This window comes from Doryrhamphus excisus, linkage group LG7 (genome assembly GCF_037039965.1).
Source record: "Doryrhamphus excisus strain RoL-2023G ecotype Guam linkage group LG7, RoL_Dexc_Guam_v1.1, whole genome shotgun sequence".
Taxonomy (NCBI): Eukaryota; Metazoa; Chordata; class Actinopteri; order Syngnathiformes; family Syngnathidae; genus Doryrhamphus; species Doryrhamphus excisus.
The window spans coordinates 19,222,194-19,237,034 of record NC_136363.1 but is presented as its reverse complement, the minus strand read 5'-3'; the positions used below and the strand labels follow the sequence as shown (position 1 = coordinate 19,237,034).

The following is a 14,841-nucleotide window of genomic DNA, read 5'->3' as shown; positions in this document are numbered from 1 at the left end:
ATGGTGAAAAATAATATTATTTTAGGAGCATATAGTTGGACTATTAAAGAAAATAAACTTTTTTAAAAGTCATATGATTCATTCATTCATTTATTCATTTTCTACTGCTTATCCTCACGAGGGTTGCAGGGGGTGCTGGAGCCTATCCCAGCTGTCTTCGGGCGAGAGAGGCGGGGTACACCCTGGACTGGTCGCCAGCCAATCACAGGGCACATATAGACAAACAACCATTCACACTCACATTCATACCTATGGACAATTTGGAGTCGCTAATTAACCTAGCATGTTTTTTGGAATGTGGGAGGAAACCGGAGTGCCCGGAGAAAACCCACGCATGCACGGGGAGAACATGCAAACTCCACACAGAGATGACCAAGGGTGGGATTGAACTCAGGTCTCCTAGCTGTGAGGTCTGCGTGCTAACCACTCGACCGCCGTGCAACCATATGACATGATGAGAAATTTTAATTATTTAAAACGAACTCATGATGAAGTTTTTTCTTGAAAGTGGCCTTGGCATCCTTTCATTTTTCCCTTTCCGGTCCTGGCTGGAAAAAGTTTGTACACCCCTGCTGGACAGAGCCAGAAGCTAAGGAAAAAGTGGAGTGCATTGCCTTGGCGTTGAAAGAGTGAAAGCGTTCCTACCTCAGACAAGTACGCCCTCAGGCTGGCTCCCAGGCTGTCTGTGGTGCTGAGTCCTGGAGGCGTGAGCAGCGGTCGGGGGAGCACGGGCTGGCACGTGGGCGTCACGGGTCGGCTCCGCGACCTCCTGAAGCTCACCTCTTTATGAGGCCCTTGGCTGAAGCCCGAGCGTGTCAGCAAACTATTCGGGGTGAGTGGCCTGCCGCTGGGGGTCCTCGGGGTTTGAGTCCTGCTCCCCGGGTTGCTGACAGTCCGACCGAAGACTAAGGTGGACTTGGGGCTGAGTAGGGGGAGGCCGACGCCGCAGGGCTTGCCTGAGAGGCCGCTGGCCGGCGACTGGGGCCTGCTGGAGGAGAGGCTGGAAAGCGGGAGCGTGTCGGGGAGGGTTCTGTGAAGCAGACTGCTGTGTGGGTTATTGGAGCTGCGAGTGGTCATCTTTCCGACTTCCGCCAGCTTGGCCAAGTCCTTCTCAACCTCTGGAGGAACAAAGGAGAACATATTCCAGGTCATACTTGGAACTAGGAACATCAACAATCAAAGAAAACCAAAACAGCAGTACAAATTTTGGAATGCTGTGTTGAACCCTTTGAGTTGGGAGCGAGGTCTTGCCCCAGATGGAGGAGTTCAAGTACCCCGATGTGAGGGAAGTTTTTTTTTCCTCACAGCTGACCTGGAAACACCTTGGTGTCCTTGGAAGTCTCTGAGACTGAAAAATATTTCCAAAGCTCTTAAAAAGGCCACATTTTGACCCTGGAACTGATTAATTCATGGCAGTGGAGTGTGTGCTGCATCATTCATTCATTCATTCATTTTCTACCGCTTTTCCTCACGAGGGTCACAGGGGGGTGCTGTAGCCTATCCCAGCTGTCTTCAGGCGAGAGGCGGGGTACACCCTGGACTGGTCGCCAGCCAATCACAGGGCACATATAGACAAACAACCATTCACACTCACATTCATACCTATGGACAATTTGGAGTCGCTAATTAGCATGTTAGCAACCTAGCATGTTTTTGGAATGTGGGAGGGAGCCTATCCCAGCTGTCTTCGCGCAAGAGGCGGGGTACACCCTGGACTGGTCGCCAGCCAATCACAGGGCACATGTAGACAAACAACCATTCACACTCACATTCATACCTATGGACAATTTAGAGTCGCTAATTAACATGTTAGCAACCTAGCATGTTTTTGGAATGTGGGAGGGAGCCTATCCCAGCTGTCTTCGGGTGAGAGGCGGGGTACACCCTGGACTGGTCGCCAGCCAATCACAGGGCACATATAGACAAACAACCATTCACACTCACATTCATACCTATGGACAATTTGGAGTCCTTTTAAGGAGTTGTTTTTTATACTCATATTGGTACATGTTTGTGTATTTGAGTGCGAAGTTGCAGTATGATGACTTTAGTGACTGTTATATTGTTATATACAATATTTTTACACACTATACTGTCATATACAATCACAGGGCACATATAGACAGACAAACAACCATTCACACTCACATTCATACCTATGGACAATTTGGAGTCGCTAATTAATCTAGCATGTTTTTGGAATGTGGGAGGAAACCCACGCATGCACGGGGAGAACATGCAAACTCCACACAGAGATGGCCGAGGGTGGAATTGAACCCTGGTCTCCTAACTGTGAGGTCCGGTACTGCATCATATCCAATCCAATATATTGAAGTCTTATTTTTTTTTCAACTCAATACAAAGACCGAGGATGAGTCTGATGATTCAGCCATTCAAGTTTACTTTAAGCCTTAGTCTGGGCAGTGGTGATACTAATATTTATCCACAGTGTAAATCATGTTGAATTTAGCTTGCTCCGATAGAAAATGTTCCAATGATGATGATCCAAATAAGCAGTGCATTGGTACTGGATGTGACGCATGTGTTTGCCTTTACTGGTAGTCTCAAACGCTGTTTTTGTTTGTGCAAGGAATGACTCAACCCACTTCATTCATTTTTTCCTGCTTTTGTTCAAAAGAGCTCGGGCTCTTGGGATCCGACAAAGCAGTTCTAATGTGTGAGGACACTTTTTGGGGGATGGGAATGACTCACTGCGGGTGATTATTCCTTTGGGAAAGTGTGTACGTGTGATGTTAAATAAACACCAAAATGCGACTGACTTCATGGGTTTTCTTTTTTGCGGAAATTGCTGCTTAATTCTCTCCGAATAATATGCTTCCATGCAAACATGGGAAACAGATGCTGGAGTTTACTTCTTTTTTTTTTATATCTCGGTTGTTAGCACGCAGATCTCACAGCTAGGAGACCAGGGTTCAATTCCACCCTCGGCCATTTCTGTGTGGCGTTTGCATGTTCTCCCCGTGCATGCGTGGGTTTTCTCCGGGTACTCCGGTTTCCTCCCACATTCCAAAAAACATGCTAGGTTAATTAGCGACTCCAAATTGTCCATAGGTATGAATGTGAGTGTGAATGGTTGTTTGTCTATATGTGCCCTGTGATTGGCTGGCCACCAGTCCAGGGTGTACCCCGCCTCTCGCCCGAAGACAGCTGGGATAGGCTCCAGCACCCCTCCGCGACCCTAGTGAGGAAAAAGCGGTAGAAAATGAATGAATGAATGAATATCTGGGTGGTTAGCACGCAGATCTCACAGCTAGGAGACCAGGGTTCAATTCCACCCTCGGTCATCTCTGTGTGGAGTTTGCATGTTCTCCCCGTGCATGCATGGGTTTTCTCCGGGTACTCCGGTTTCCTGCCACATTCCAAAAACATGCTAGGTTAATTAGCAACTCCAAATTGTCCATAGGTATGAATGTGAGTGTGAATGGTTGTTTGTCTATATGTGCCCTGTGATTGGCTGGCAACCAGTCCAGGGTGTACCCCGCCTCTCGGTTCTCGGTTGTTTTTGCAAAGAATCAGCTGTGACTGAATGAAGGTTGAACTTAATTGTGGAGACAATGCAGAATCCTGTATCATGGCTGACGCTCGGCCTGTGTAGCTTTAACCTCCAAACACTCCAAACACGTAACATGCATGTTATGTCTCTGCATGTACACGCTTCAGCTCGCCCTCCCTCGCCAATGATGGAACCTGAAAAATCATTTAAATGACCAGCTTAGGAGTGCAATGGAAGATTTTTCCAGCAGGAAAATATGGCTTCCACCCACACCATGCCTGTCATCACTGACGTGATTATTATATACTATATCATAAACAGGATGTGTTCGTTAGTAATGTGTTCCGCGCCAGGTTGATACTTACGGGTATTTGATAAACATGACATGTTCTTCTTGAGAGGAACTCCCTTCTATAAATAGGACACTTGACTACACTTTTACTGTAAACTAGTTCCTCCCCCTCTAATTTTTACCATCATTGACTAGCCTTGGACGTATAATGTTTGTTATACATAGCTCCATATTTGGTATGACAATATATCATACTTTTTTATTATTATGTTACAGAAGAAACATCATTTATATCCCTATATATATCCACACTGTATCATAGTCACTTAATTGCACTACTGTGCATATTACTGTTATATCTTGTCACATTCGTACTGTGCGTACTGTTTAAATCTATATAATCTGCAATAGCCATATTATAGTCATTTATATCCATGTATATATCCACACTGTATCATAATCACAGCCTGTTATAGTTTGTACATATATCTGTCCATTTACAGCTCTATTCTATTTCTATATTTACTTACTAATAAGGTATTTATAAATTTGCACTTCCGGTTGGATGCTAACTGCATTTTGTTGCAATAACAATAAAGTTGAATCTAATTTAATCTAATCTAAATCATTAATTTGGCAACAAAGATTAGGTAGGATTCAATCCCTGCTATTTTTGTAGATTTTGGCAGATTTTTCAAGGCACACAGAATATTGTGTTCTTGGGCTATGTAGACATGGTATATACCAAAAGAAAGATTAGATCCTCATCTTTCATCAGGGAAAAAAGTTTGTTTCTACCTTTTTCTGTTCTTAGGTAAGTTTCATGGATTTCCATGGGAAAGATGCATGCAGAGGTCTTAAAAAAATGCACTTCTGCCACCCTGTGGCCGTTTTTTCCATTTTAAGACTGCACCAAACATGCTCGCTTTTATTGTGGAGTTCCATCATCACCTCTTTGTGCCTCTTGAGTGAATGAATGAGTTAATAAATCATAATAATGTTAATTTAATTCAAGCTTGTATTTGGAAACCATATTTGGTGACTTAAACTTGTTTTTAGCCCATGAGGAAGAGTTAAAAGACAGCTGGGATAGGTTCCAGCATACCCTCGACCCAATTGAGGATAAGCGGCATAGAAAAGGGATGAACTAATTTGAAAAAAACGTACCTTTTTTTTATTTATATAATGTATATTTTCATAGTTCCATAAAGTGTTTCAAAATTACAATTTTTGCAAAATATTCAAATATTCTCTAAGGTTAGATTTTAGTAAGACTTAACAAAATAAAATTAATAATATATTTTTATATTATATTACTATATTATATTAATAAAATATTTAATAAATATTTTAAAGAGACAATATATGTATTTATAATAACTTTCATGCAATAAAAACGTGGTTAATCGCTAAATTGGGGTTCCACTAAAATCCAAATGAAATGACAGCAGGTATCCTAACGACCTGAGATGGTCTCGGGCCAATCGCACGCAGACAAAGGGCGACGGTGACGCCGTAAAGCTGTGGCAACAATACAAGATGAAAAGGCTCCCAACATGGTAAGTATTAGCAGCTAATAAAGGCATGAAAGAGCCTAATTAGCTCGTTCAAATGCCTGATGGGAGCCCCGAGTCAAACATTCTCAGAAATCAATTCCATGTGAGGAAGTCGGGAGATGTTCCGCGAGCGCACAGCTATTGTTCTTGAAGAAGCACGAGCACCGCAGTGACAGAACACAGTCCACGTTGTCACTGTTGGCATTGATCGTATCAATGTGCTTTCAATAAGGACAATGTGAGAGAGCAAGTGAGCTCTTTGTAAGCATCGGGGACGACGTGTGAGGGGGGGGGGGGCACATGGCCACATTCCCAATGGATTCCCATGGAGGCTTTCATGTGATTGATAAATATATTCAGCCTGAATGACCTTTGAAGCATGCTATCATTCCTATCGGAAGGAAGCTTGCATCAAAACTATTTTTCGGAATAATTTGTGCACCATGAGATGAGAATTTTGATGGAAAATGTAGCAATCTGACCGAAAAATACTCATTCATTCATTCATTCATTTTCTACCGCTTTTTCCTCACAAGGGTCGCGGGGGTGCTGGAGCCTATCCCAGCTGTCTTCAGGCGAGAGGCGGGGTACACCCTGGACTGGTCGCCAGCCAATCACAGGGCACATATAGACAAACAACCATTCACACTCACATTCATACCTATGGACAATTTGGAGTCGCTAATTAACCTAGCATGTTTTTGAAATGTGGGAGGAAGCCTATCCCAGCTGTCTTCGGGCGAGAGGCGGGGTACACACTGGACTGGTCGCCAGCCAATCACAGGGCACATATAGACAAACAACCATTCACACTCACATTCATACCTATGGACAATTTGGAGTCGCTAATTAACCTAGCATGTTTTTGGAATGTGGGAGGAAACCAGAGTATCCGGAGAACGGGGAGAACATGCAAACTCCACACAGAGATGGCAGAGGGTGGAATTGAACCCCGGTCTCCTAGCTGTGAGGTCTGTGCGCTAACCACTCGTCCGCCGTGCCGCCCCGAAAAATACTAATTGAAAACAAAAATGCACGGCCCTGCAGTCCGTGGGAGGCCCCGTTTTGCATAAGGGAGTGCATTCTCGGCAATTGCGCAAAGAAAGTGCATCACTGTCTGAATTAAAAAGACTGATCTTTGATGTTTCTGAAGTCTCCTTGGAAACAACATAGTTAAATACTGGAGTGGAACACAAACCAGGGTGCAAGAAGCAACACACACACACACACACTCTGAGTGGTGCCTACCAGCCAGCTGCTTGCCCATGTTCTCCAGCTCTTTGGAAAAGAGGGGGTCTCCCAACAGCAGGCTCATGGAGGTCCCACGCCTCACAGCCTTGAGATCAGCCTCCCAGACAGGCTGACGCTAGCGGGCAAGAACAGAAAAGAGAGAAAGTGATATTAAAAAAAAAAAGAAACCCTTCAATTAACCCCCTTTTATATAATTTTCAGCCATTACTGGAAATATCTGAGCCGTATCTGCTGAGGGCGAGAAAAAAAAAGAGGCTATTATTATTTTATGGGCTTTAGAAAAACACAAGAAACCACAGCGAGCGGAGATGAAAGTGTGGAGCACGCAGAGCGGATTGTTTGGTGAATGCGGGACGCTCGACTGTCAGCAGTTCTTTCCACTCTTTTTCTGCTTTCTTTTCAACCAGTCGTCCTATAGCGTGGCTTACGGTGTTGGGAGACGAGCCTGACGGCAGTAAATGTCTCCGGGACTCGAGTATCTCCACGTTTTATGCTGATATGATGATCATGCAGAGACGACATGATCACACACGACCAGAACATTAAAGGGGGAATTCTAAAAAACACCTCCGATTTCTTCTTCTTATTCATTCTTAACGACCATGCAAGTTTCAAAATAAGCTAAGCACTAAACTTAAACTGCTTTGTTGAATCCCATTGGATGACCTCAGGGACCTTCAACTATAACAGGGGTGCCCACAGGTAACTTATAACTGCTTTGTTAAATCCCATCGTATGACCTGAGGGACCTTCAACTATAGCAGGGGTGGCCACAGGTAACTTATAACTGCTTTGTTGAATCCCATTGGATGACCTCAGGGACCTTCAACTATAGCAGGGGTGCCCACAGGTGCCTTATAACTGCTTTGTTGAATCCATTGTATGACCTCAGGGACCTTCAGCTAAAGCAGGGGTGCCCACAGGTACCTTATAACTGCTTTATTGAAACCCATTGGATGACCTCAGGAACCTTCAACTATAGCAGGGGTGCCCACAGGTAACTTATAACTGCTTTGTTGAATCCCGTTGGATGACCTCAGGGACCTTCAACTACAGCAGCGGTGCCCACTGACTACTTATAACTGCTTTGTTGAATCCCGTTGGATGACCTCAGGGACCTTCAACTACAGCAGCGGTGCCCACTGACTACTTATAACTGCTTTGTTGAATCCCATTGGATGACATCAAGGACCTTCAACTATAGCAGGGGTGGCCACAGGTAACTTAGAACTGCTTTGTTGAATCCCATTGGATGACATCAGGGACCTTCAACTATAGCAGGGGTGCCCATAGACTACTTTTAACTGCTTTGTTGAATCCCATTGGATGACATCAAGGACCTTCAACTATAGCAGGGGTGGCCACGGGTACCTTATAACTGCTTTGTTGAATCCCACTGGACGATCCTAGGGACCTTCAACTATAGTAGGGGTGCCCATAGACTACTTTTAACTGCTTTGTTGAATCCCATTGGATGACACCAGGGACCTTCAACTATAGCAGGGGTGCCCACAGACTACTTTTAACTATTTTGTTGAATCCAATCGTATGACCTGAGGGACCTTCAACTATAGCAAGGGTGCCCACAGACTACTTTTTACTGCTTTGTTGAATCCCATCGCATGACCTGAGGGACCTTCAACTACAGCAGGGGTGGCCACAGTGTACTGTAAACATAGTTGATATTTATAAATTCGTATTTATGTACATTTAATATGTAAATCGGGGTGCACACACTTTAAAACAGGAAACATACACAAACTCGAACTGGTAAACTTGGGACTTGAACGTCCGGGCTTTTTAAAACAGCATAGCCTATCACTTTAGCCTATCACTTTAGATTACCCCTCTTCTTGCATTGGCACAAACAGCAACATCTTTTCCTCTACAAGTCGGACAATTTCTCTCGAAGCCATCTGTTCAGATGGTATCGATTTGTCTTCTCGCATGCAACTTTTGATTAAATTGTACCTCTTATTATTCTCAAAGAACTTGTCTTGTGTACTTAGAAAAGCCAGTAGAAAATGTTCCCTTGACATGACGTTCCCGTGACGTCCAGTTAGCATTTGCTCAAATCAAGGCAACAAGCAGCAAATTATTGTGAGATCACAGTGTAGAAACCCCACATTTCAGGGACGTGAACATCAAACAAATGACTTTTTAGTACACAACTAAGCTGCAACATGTAAACGGATAACTTATATAGGCAACTTGTGCATTTGTAATCTGAATAATAAAGATGAAATCTGCAAACCACTAATACATAATAATAAGAAATAAAGAAAACATGATTTTCCTGCTTATGCCAAGAGACTGTCAGGAAAAGTTTGGGAATGTGAGCCAGCGCTAATCCTACAATGGTTTGCTTCGGTTGGATCCAACAGATAAAAAGTGCATACGTGAGAGCTTGGAGAGCCCAGGTACGAAACTTTCGAAAAAAAAAAATAAATCCTGATGAGATACATGCCGGTGCTTCTGGAACCCCGGTTCTTACATCATTCAAATCCTTTAATAGGACACAGACTTGGCAAAACGCTGCTGCTGACATTTAAAACTTCAGCTTCTGATGAGATACATGCAGTACCATGCCGTCTTCCAACCTGGGATAAACTGTAGCGGGGTATTTATTTCACGGAGTGATGCCAAGGGGGGGGAAAAAATGAAGGGTTTTGATCAACATTAGAACGTAATATATGGTCTATTTATTTTCAGACATACTAAGATATACATAATCACTGTAGAAAGAGTTTTAAATAGTCACCGACTGATGATGAACAATCAATAACTATGTTTTGCTTGGTTTAATACAGGGGTCTCAAACACACGGCCCGCTGCCCCGCGCAAGTTTGATATGGATGCTGTATGGTATCATGTACGCAGAAAAAATTATTACGTTTGATTACTGTTTATGTTAAAGGTTAAATAACTGTTAATAGTTATCCTCTCTATCCGTGTGGAAGTGGTAAGTTTTGGGGTATTTAAGTTTAAAGGAAATAACTTGAAGGCTACCGTTTAGGTGGCTATCTCTCTAGTTTGCGAGTTAGCATGTGTCTCAAGACCATGCAGTTGCGCAATATGTTGTAAATAAAAAAAAGTATAAATGTGACTATAGTCGTGTTTTGTCATGTCTACAGGGCTCTAATAATGCTTTGTTCATTTTAATCTGAAAAAAATTAATTTGTCTACCCGCCAACTATATGTGGTTTCTTAAGTTTTTATTATTTGTAGTTTAATTTTTATTATTATATTTATTACTGATTGATAGATTTTCTTTATTCTTGATTTGTTTATTTATTTTTCATCTTATTTTGTGTAGAAAAATAAAAATGAAGATATTTGAGAACAGTGGAATGTTTTATCAGAGCTTTTATTGTAGAAAATCGGAACCAAAGCAAAGTTTATTAATTTTTCTGTATTTAATAAATGCGTTTTTTTTTTTTTGTTTTTAAATTGAGTTTGAGACCCCTGGTTTAATATATCTGTCAATGTTCTATTGCAACAGCGCCTCTACTGGTTGTAGCCAATCACTGCAATCCATACTCCTTGTAGATAGTTTTAGTATGTGATGCATTCAGTTTCTGACTTCTCCATGTGTGGTATTGCATGCTACATAAGTGATGGCGGGGGTAACTAAAAGGGAACCCCCCCGCCCCTCTCCCCTCCTCGTCAATACCCTGACTGTACTGATGCTCTAAATCGTCATTTTCTAATAAACGCAACCACCATAACCAAATGTTTTAATTGGAGCCAACGTGTCAATCACTGCCTCTCACATCATAAGTAATATGGCGACATGTTTTTAATGTAGCTCCTGCAAATTGGTGACGGCATCTTGGAAGAGAGGCAGCGTGCGCGGCGAGCTGTGGCTTTGTGGATTGTAGGCCAGCGCCAAGCTTTAAAAAATTTTTAGTTTTTTTTTTTTTTTTTTAAAAAGGCCACGTAATGTATCTCCGAATTGCCGTGGAAACCGAACATAAAGCGTCTGCCTTCTATCATTCACAGGGCATTCATTTTCCCTCCTTTTTACCATACAAATGAGCAGTTTCCCTTGGCGACTTTTATTGATATCAACTCATGCAACTATTGTTGATTAAAATACATCACTTAACACTCATAAAAAAAAAAACAATAACACATACATTTGTCTGGATTTTAGTTACGGAAAATATTCCTCTTTATAGGGCATTTATCACCTCAAAGAAGCTTGCAAAGAGTCCCGGTGCTTGCCAGACTAATAATAATGACCATTAACAGTATTTATTTTAGTATTTACAACCTGAACCCAGGAAATGTGTATGCTACACTTCCAAAAGGCATGATTAAATGTGTTCATTAGAAACTTTTGAAAGAGCGGTGTCATTTAAAAGCAATAAAATTTAAAAAAAAGCAAAATTACAAAAGTCAAGCAAGGATTTTGTCATTATTGGGGCCAGTTAATAAAAATGAAATATAGCATCCATCTATCCATTTTCTATGTCCTCATAAGGGAAGTAAGTGAAGGTATGCTGGAGCCTAGCCCTGCTTGTATGCTGAAATAAATACAGCAGCAGTGTCCAAAGTGTGGCCCTGGGGGCGCTCTGTGGCATTATTTTTAAAAGTTTAGTACAGAAATATGATAACATTCTAAACAAATATACAAACAAAAATATATTTTTATTGCGGGCGGCACGGCGGTCAAGTGGTTAGCACGCAGACCTCACAGCAAGGAGACCAGGGTTCAATTCCACCCTCGGCCATCTTTGCGTGGCGTTTGCATGTTCTCCCCGTGCATCCGGATTCTCCGGTTTCCTCCCACATTCCAAAAACATGCTAGGTTAATTAGCGACTCCAAATTGTCCATAGGTATGAATGTGAGTGTGAATGGTTGTTTGTCGATATGTGCCCTGTGATTGGCTGGCCACCAGTCCAGGGTGTACCCCACCTCTCGCACGAAGACAGCTGGGATAGGCTCCAGCACCCCCGCGACCCTCGTGAGGATGAGCGGCAGAAAATGAATGAATGTTAGTTTTCTGGCTGCACGGTGTTCATGTGGTTTGCACACAGGCCTCACAGCTAGGAGACCTCAGTTCAATTCCACCCTCGGCCATCTCTGTGTGGAGTTTGTGGGTTTTTTCCGAGTACTCCGGTTTCCTCCCACATTCCAAAAACATGCTAGGTTAATTAGCGACTCCAAATAGTCCATAGGTATGAATGTGAGTGTGAATGGTTGTTTGTCTATATGTGCCCTGTGATTGGCTGGCCACCAGTCCAGGGTGTACCCCGCCTCTCGCACGAAGACAGCTGGGATAGGCTCCAGCACCCCCGCGACCCTCGTGAAAATGAGCGGCAGAAAATGAATGAATGTTAGTTTTCTGGCTGCACGGTGTTCATGTGGTTTGCACACAAGCCTCACAGCTAGGAGACCTCAGTTCAATTCCACCCTCGGCCATCTCTGTGTGGAGTTTGTGGGTTTTTTCCGAGTACTCCGGTTTCCTCCCACATTCCAAAAACATGCTAGGTTAATTAGCGACTCCAAATAGTCCATAGGTATGAATGTGAGTGTGAATGGTTGTTTGTCTTTATGTGCCCTGTGATTGGCTGGCCACCAGTCCAGGGTGTACCCCGCCTCTCGCACAAAGACAGCTGGGATAGGCTCCAGCACCCACCGCGACCCAAAAGTACTTAATTTTTGCCCAAAAGTACTTAATTTTAGTTTTTTGCACATGCTAAACTCTCATCACAGAACATGATCATACGGAAATGTATGAATGTAGCCTAGCATGAAAATTGTAAATATTCATAAAATTGCTAAATATGAATAATTTCTTCACTTTATGGTCTCCCAGCTCCCCAAGCAGCAGTTAAAGCCAAAATAAAAGAGCCAAACCCGTGCAATTAAAGCCCAAACTGCCACATTCACTACAGTAGGTGACAGAAGACCTTTGCACTTGTGTTTTCCATGTGGGACACATTAGTAGCTCTTATAGCAAAGAGAGGCAGCAGACATGGAGATAGTTTGCGTCCTTGTGTATAAGCAGGCTATCAAACATGTGAGAGACTATCGGAGCTACAGTATGCGGCCGTTAAAAGAGTTCAGGAGTCAAGAGTCAAAGCATTGCTCTCCTTTCTGGATGGTTTTTAGCCAAGTCCAAAGCAGACTTCTGAGGACTGGCGCTTTGATTGGATAGGGCCTTTTTTCGGTCTGCTCCCAGTTAGTCTGGAGCCTTTCTGCATCTGCTGCACACACGGAGTAATGTCTCGGCGCTTTCTTTTTTTTTTTTATGATTATTCAAAAATGCTGTAAAAAGCCTTGCCTAACACTTACATGGGGCAATTATAAAAGAAAAGAAAAAGAGTAGCTTTTTGAGGGAGTTCGTTACACTAAAAAGGGCCGGCGTCTTCTTTATTAACAGCATGTGATATTAGGTACGCTTGAACAATCTAATAAGCGGTGCATGCATTTTGCTTTTTCTTTGGCTTTTGTGCAAAACCTGACAAGGACGTGATAAGAGAAGAAGTTCCAAGCGGTGTCCAGCCTCACTTATGATACAGGTTCAGGCAAAATGATGTGATACATTTGTAGGTTAAATAAAAGCAAAATAAAGTAAAGTAAATAAAGTAAAGAAACTAAAAAGTGTTTTTATTTTCAAAAAAGCACATATAATGCCTTTGTTTTTTGTTTCTTTTAAAGTTGCTGCCATGATTTGGACTGTTGTGGAAATGTTTATCAAAACAAACAAATCTGGAACTGCAACACAAGAGCGTTCAATCTTGGTAGACGTGATCCCGTACCAGCTCGAAACGCCATTTTGTTAAGGGTTACCGACTTCAGAGCTACTGGATCTGCATTGAAACTGATTAAAACGCATTAAAACAAAATGGCATTATATGTACTTTTTGAAAATGTAGTTTCTTTACTTTATTTGCGTTTTATTTAACCTACAAATGTGTCAGATTATTTTTGCCTGACCCTGTATAATAAGTGAGGCTGGACACTGCTTGGAACTTCATTTTTCACGTCCTTGTCAGGTATTGCACAAAGCCAAAGAAAAAGCAAAATGCATGCACCGCTTATTAGATTGTGCAAGCGTACCTAATATCACATGCTGTTAATAAACCTCTGCTTTTTAGTTTACTTTACTTTATTTGCCTTTTATTTAACCTACAAATGAGTCAGGTCATTTTTGCCCGACACTGTATTTTAGTACTTCTTTTTACACTTAAAAATGTGTGTAAATCACTTTAACACACTGCAGCCCGGAGAAAAGTCCTTCTGCTGCTCGCCGGGACAACCCAGCATCCCACACAGGAGGGGAGCCGCTTCAGAGTGAGGTGGAGGCGACCCCACCCCAGATGTAGCTGTGTGGATTGTCGTTATCATTCATTATTCGACATGGAACACGACTTCTTTTTACACTTGTACGGATGTTGGAAGTGTGAAAATGTTACTTTCAGTATAAAAGTCTGACTGTGAAATTTCTATTTCCATGATTCCCTATGGGAAAATATGCGGTCGATCTGATAGGCAGGTGTACCTAAGTGTAGTTTACATGCCTGGAGCTTTTCCACAAAAGTGCATATACTTGTATGACCCATAAATATTCAGCCTATTGTATAAAACTTCACCCCCAGAAGTGATATGATTGACGTATGACTTATTGCAGAAAAGATGGATCATGTCGCTTGGCTCTTATCCAATTAACGACACCCCGAGGTGTTTTTATTTTTTTGCCAGACGGTTATTGATGGCTTGGAAAGCGATCTTAATTGTGCTGTGATGTAAGCGGGACACTTACAGAGCCCGACACTTGAGACGTGGCCTCGCATTCCTGTTGCAACCGTCCCGCCGTCGCGGCCGCCGTATCCGCTCCGGGCAATGGGGCTGGCAACAGACGACACGTATACATGAGAAAGACGAGACACATGAGATGAGGAATTCAGTGGAAGGTTTGAGGCTCACATGAGATGTCAGGTACGGCCTGTTCGGATGCGGACCTGCTGTCTGGCAGACTGTCTCCCTGCAACCTAGAGAGACATCATACACGCATCGTTCAAACCATCAACTGGTTGTTTGGAGATGGAATGACAGGAAGTGAACAATCAAGGAGGCTACATGATGGATGAGGGTCAACAACAAGGCAGATTATCATCTTTTCCTCCCGTCTGACTGAGATGCAATCAGTCTGTTTACATGACGACGATACACGGCTACCTTGTAGTTATGGCTAGCTTTGTCCAATCCGCAGCTT

General features: G+C 42.8%; 1 protein-coding gene across 4 annotated transcripts in view; it reads right to left on the bottom strand.

The window, feature by feature from the left end:
* Window positions 1-14,841, bottom strand: part of lg7h8orf34 (linkage group 7 C8orf34 homolog) — a 44,276-nt gene that overhangs the window by 7,392 nt on the left and 22,043 nt on the right. For all 4 annotated transcript variants that reach the window (XR_009120491.2, XM_058059686.2, XM_078792341.1 and 1 more), the window contains 4 exons: window positions 14,553-14,617; window positions 14,389-14,474; window positions 6,611-6,728; window positions 646-1,118 (listed from right to left, as the gene is read on the bottom strand). Coding sequence is in view for 3 of the 4 variants with exons in the window: in XM_058059686.2 (XP_057915669.2) it covers window positions 646-1,118; window positions 6,611-6,728; window positions 14,389-14,474; window positions 14,553-14,617 (742 nt within the window). In the remaining variant the exon portion in view is untranslated. The remainder of the gene's footprint in view (window positions 1-645; window positions 1,119-6,610; window positions 6,729-14,388; window positions 14,475-14,552; window positions 14,618-14,841) is intronic.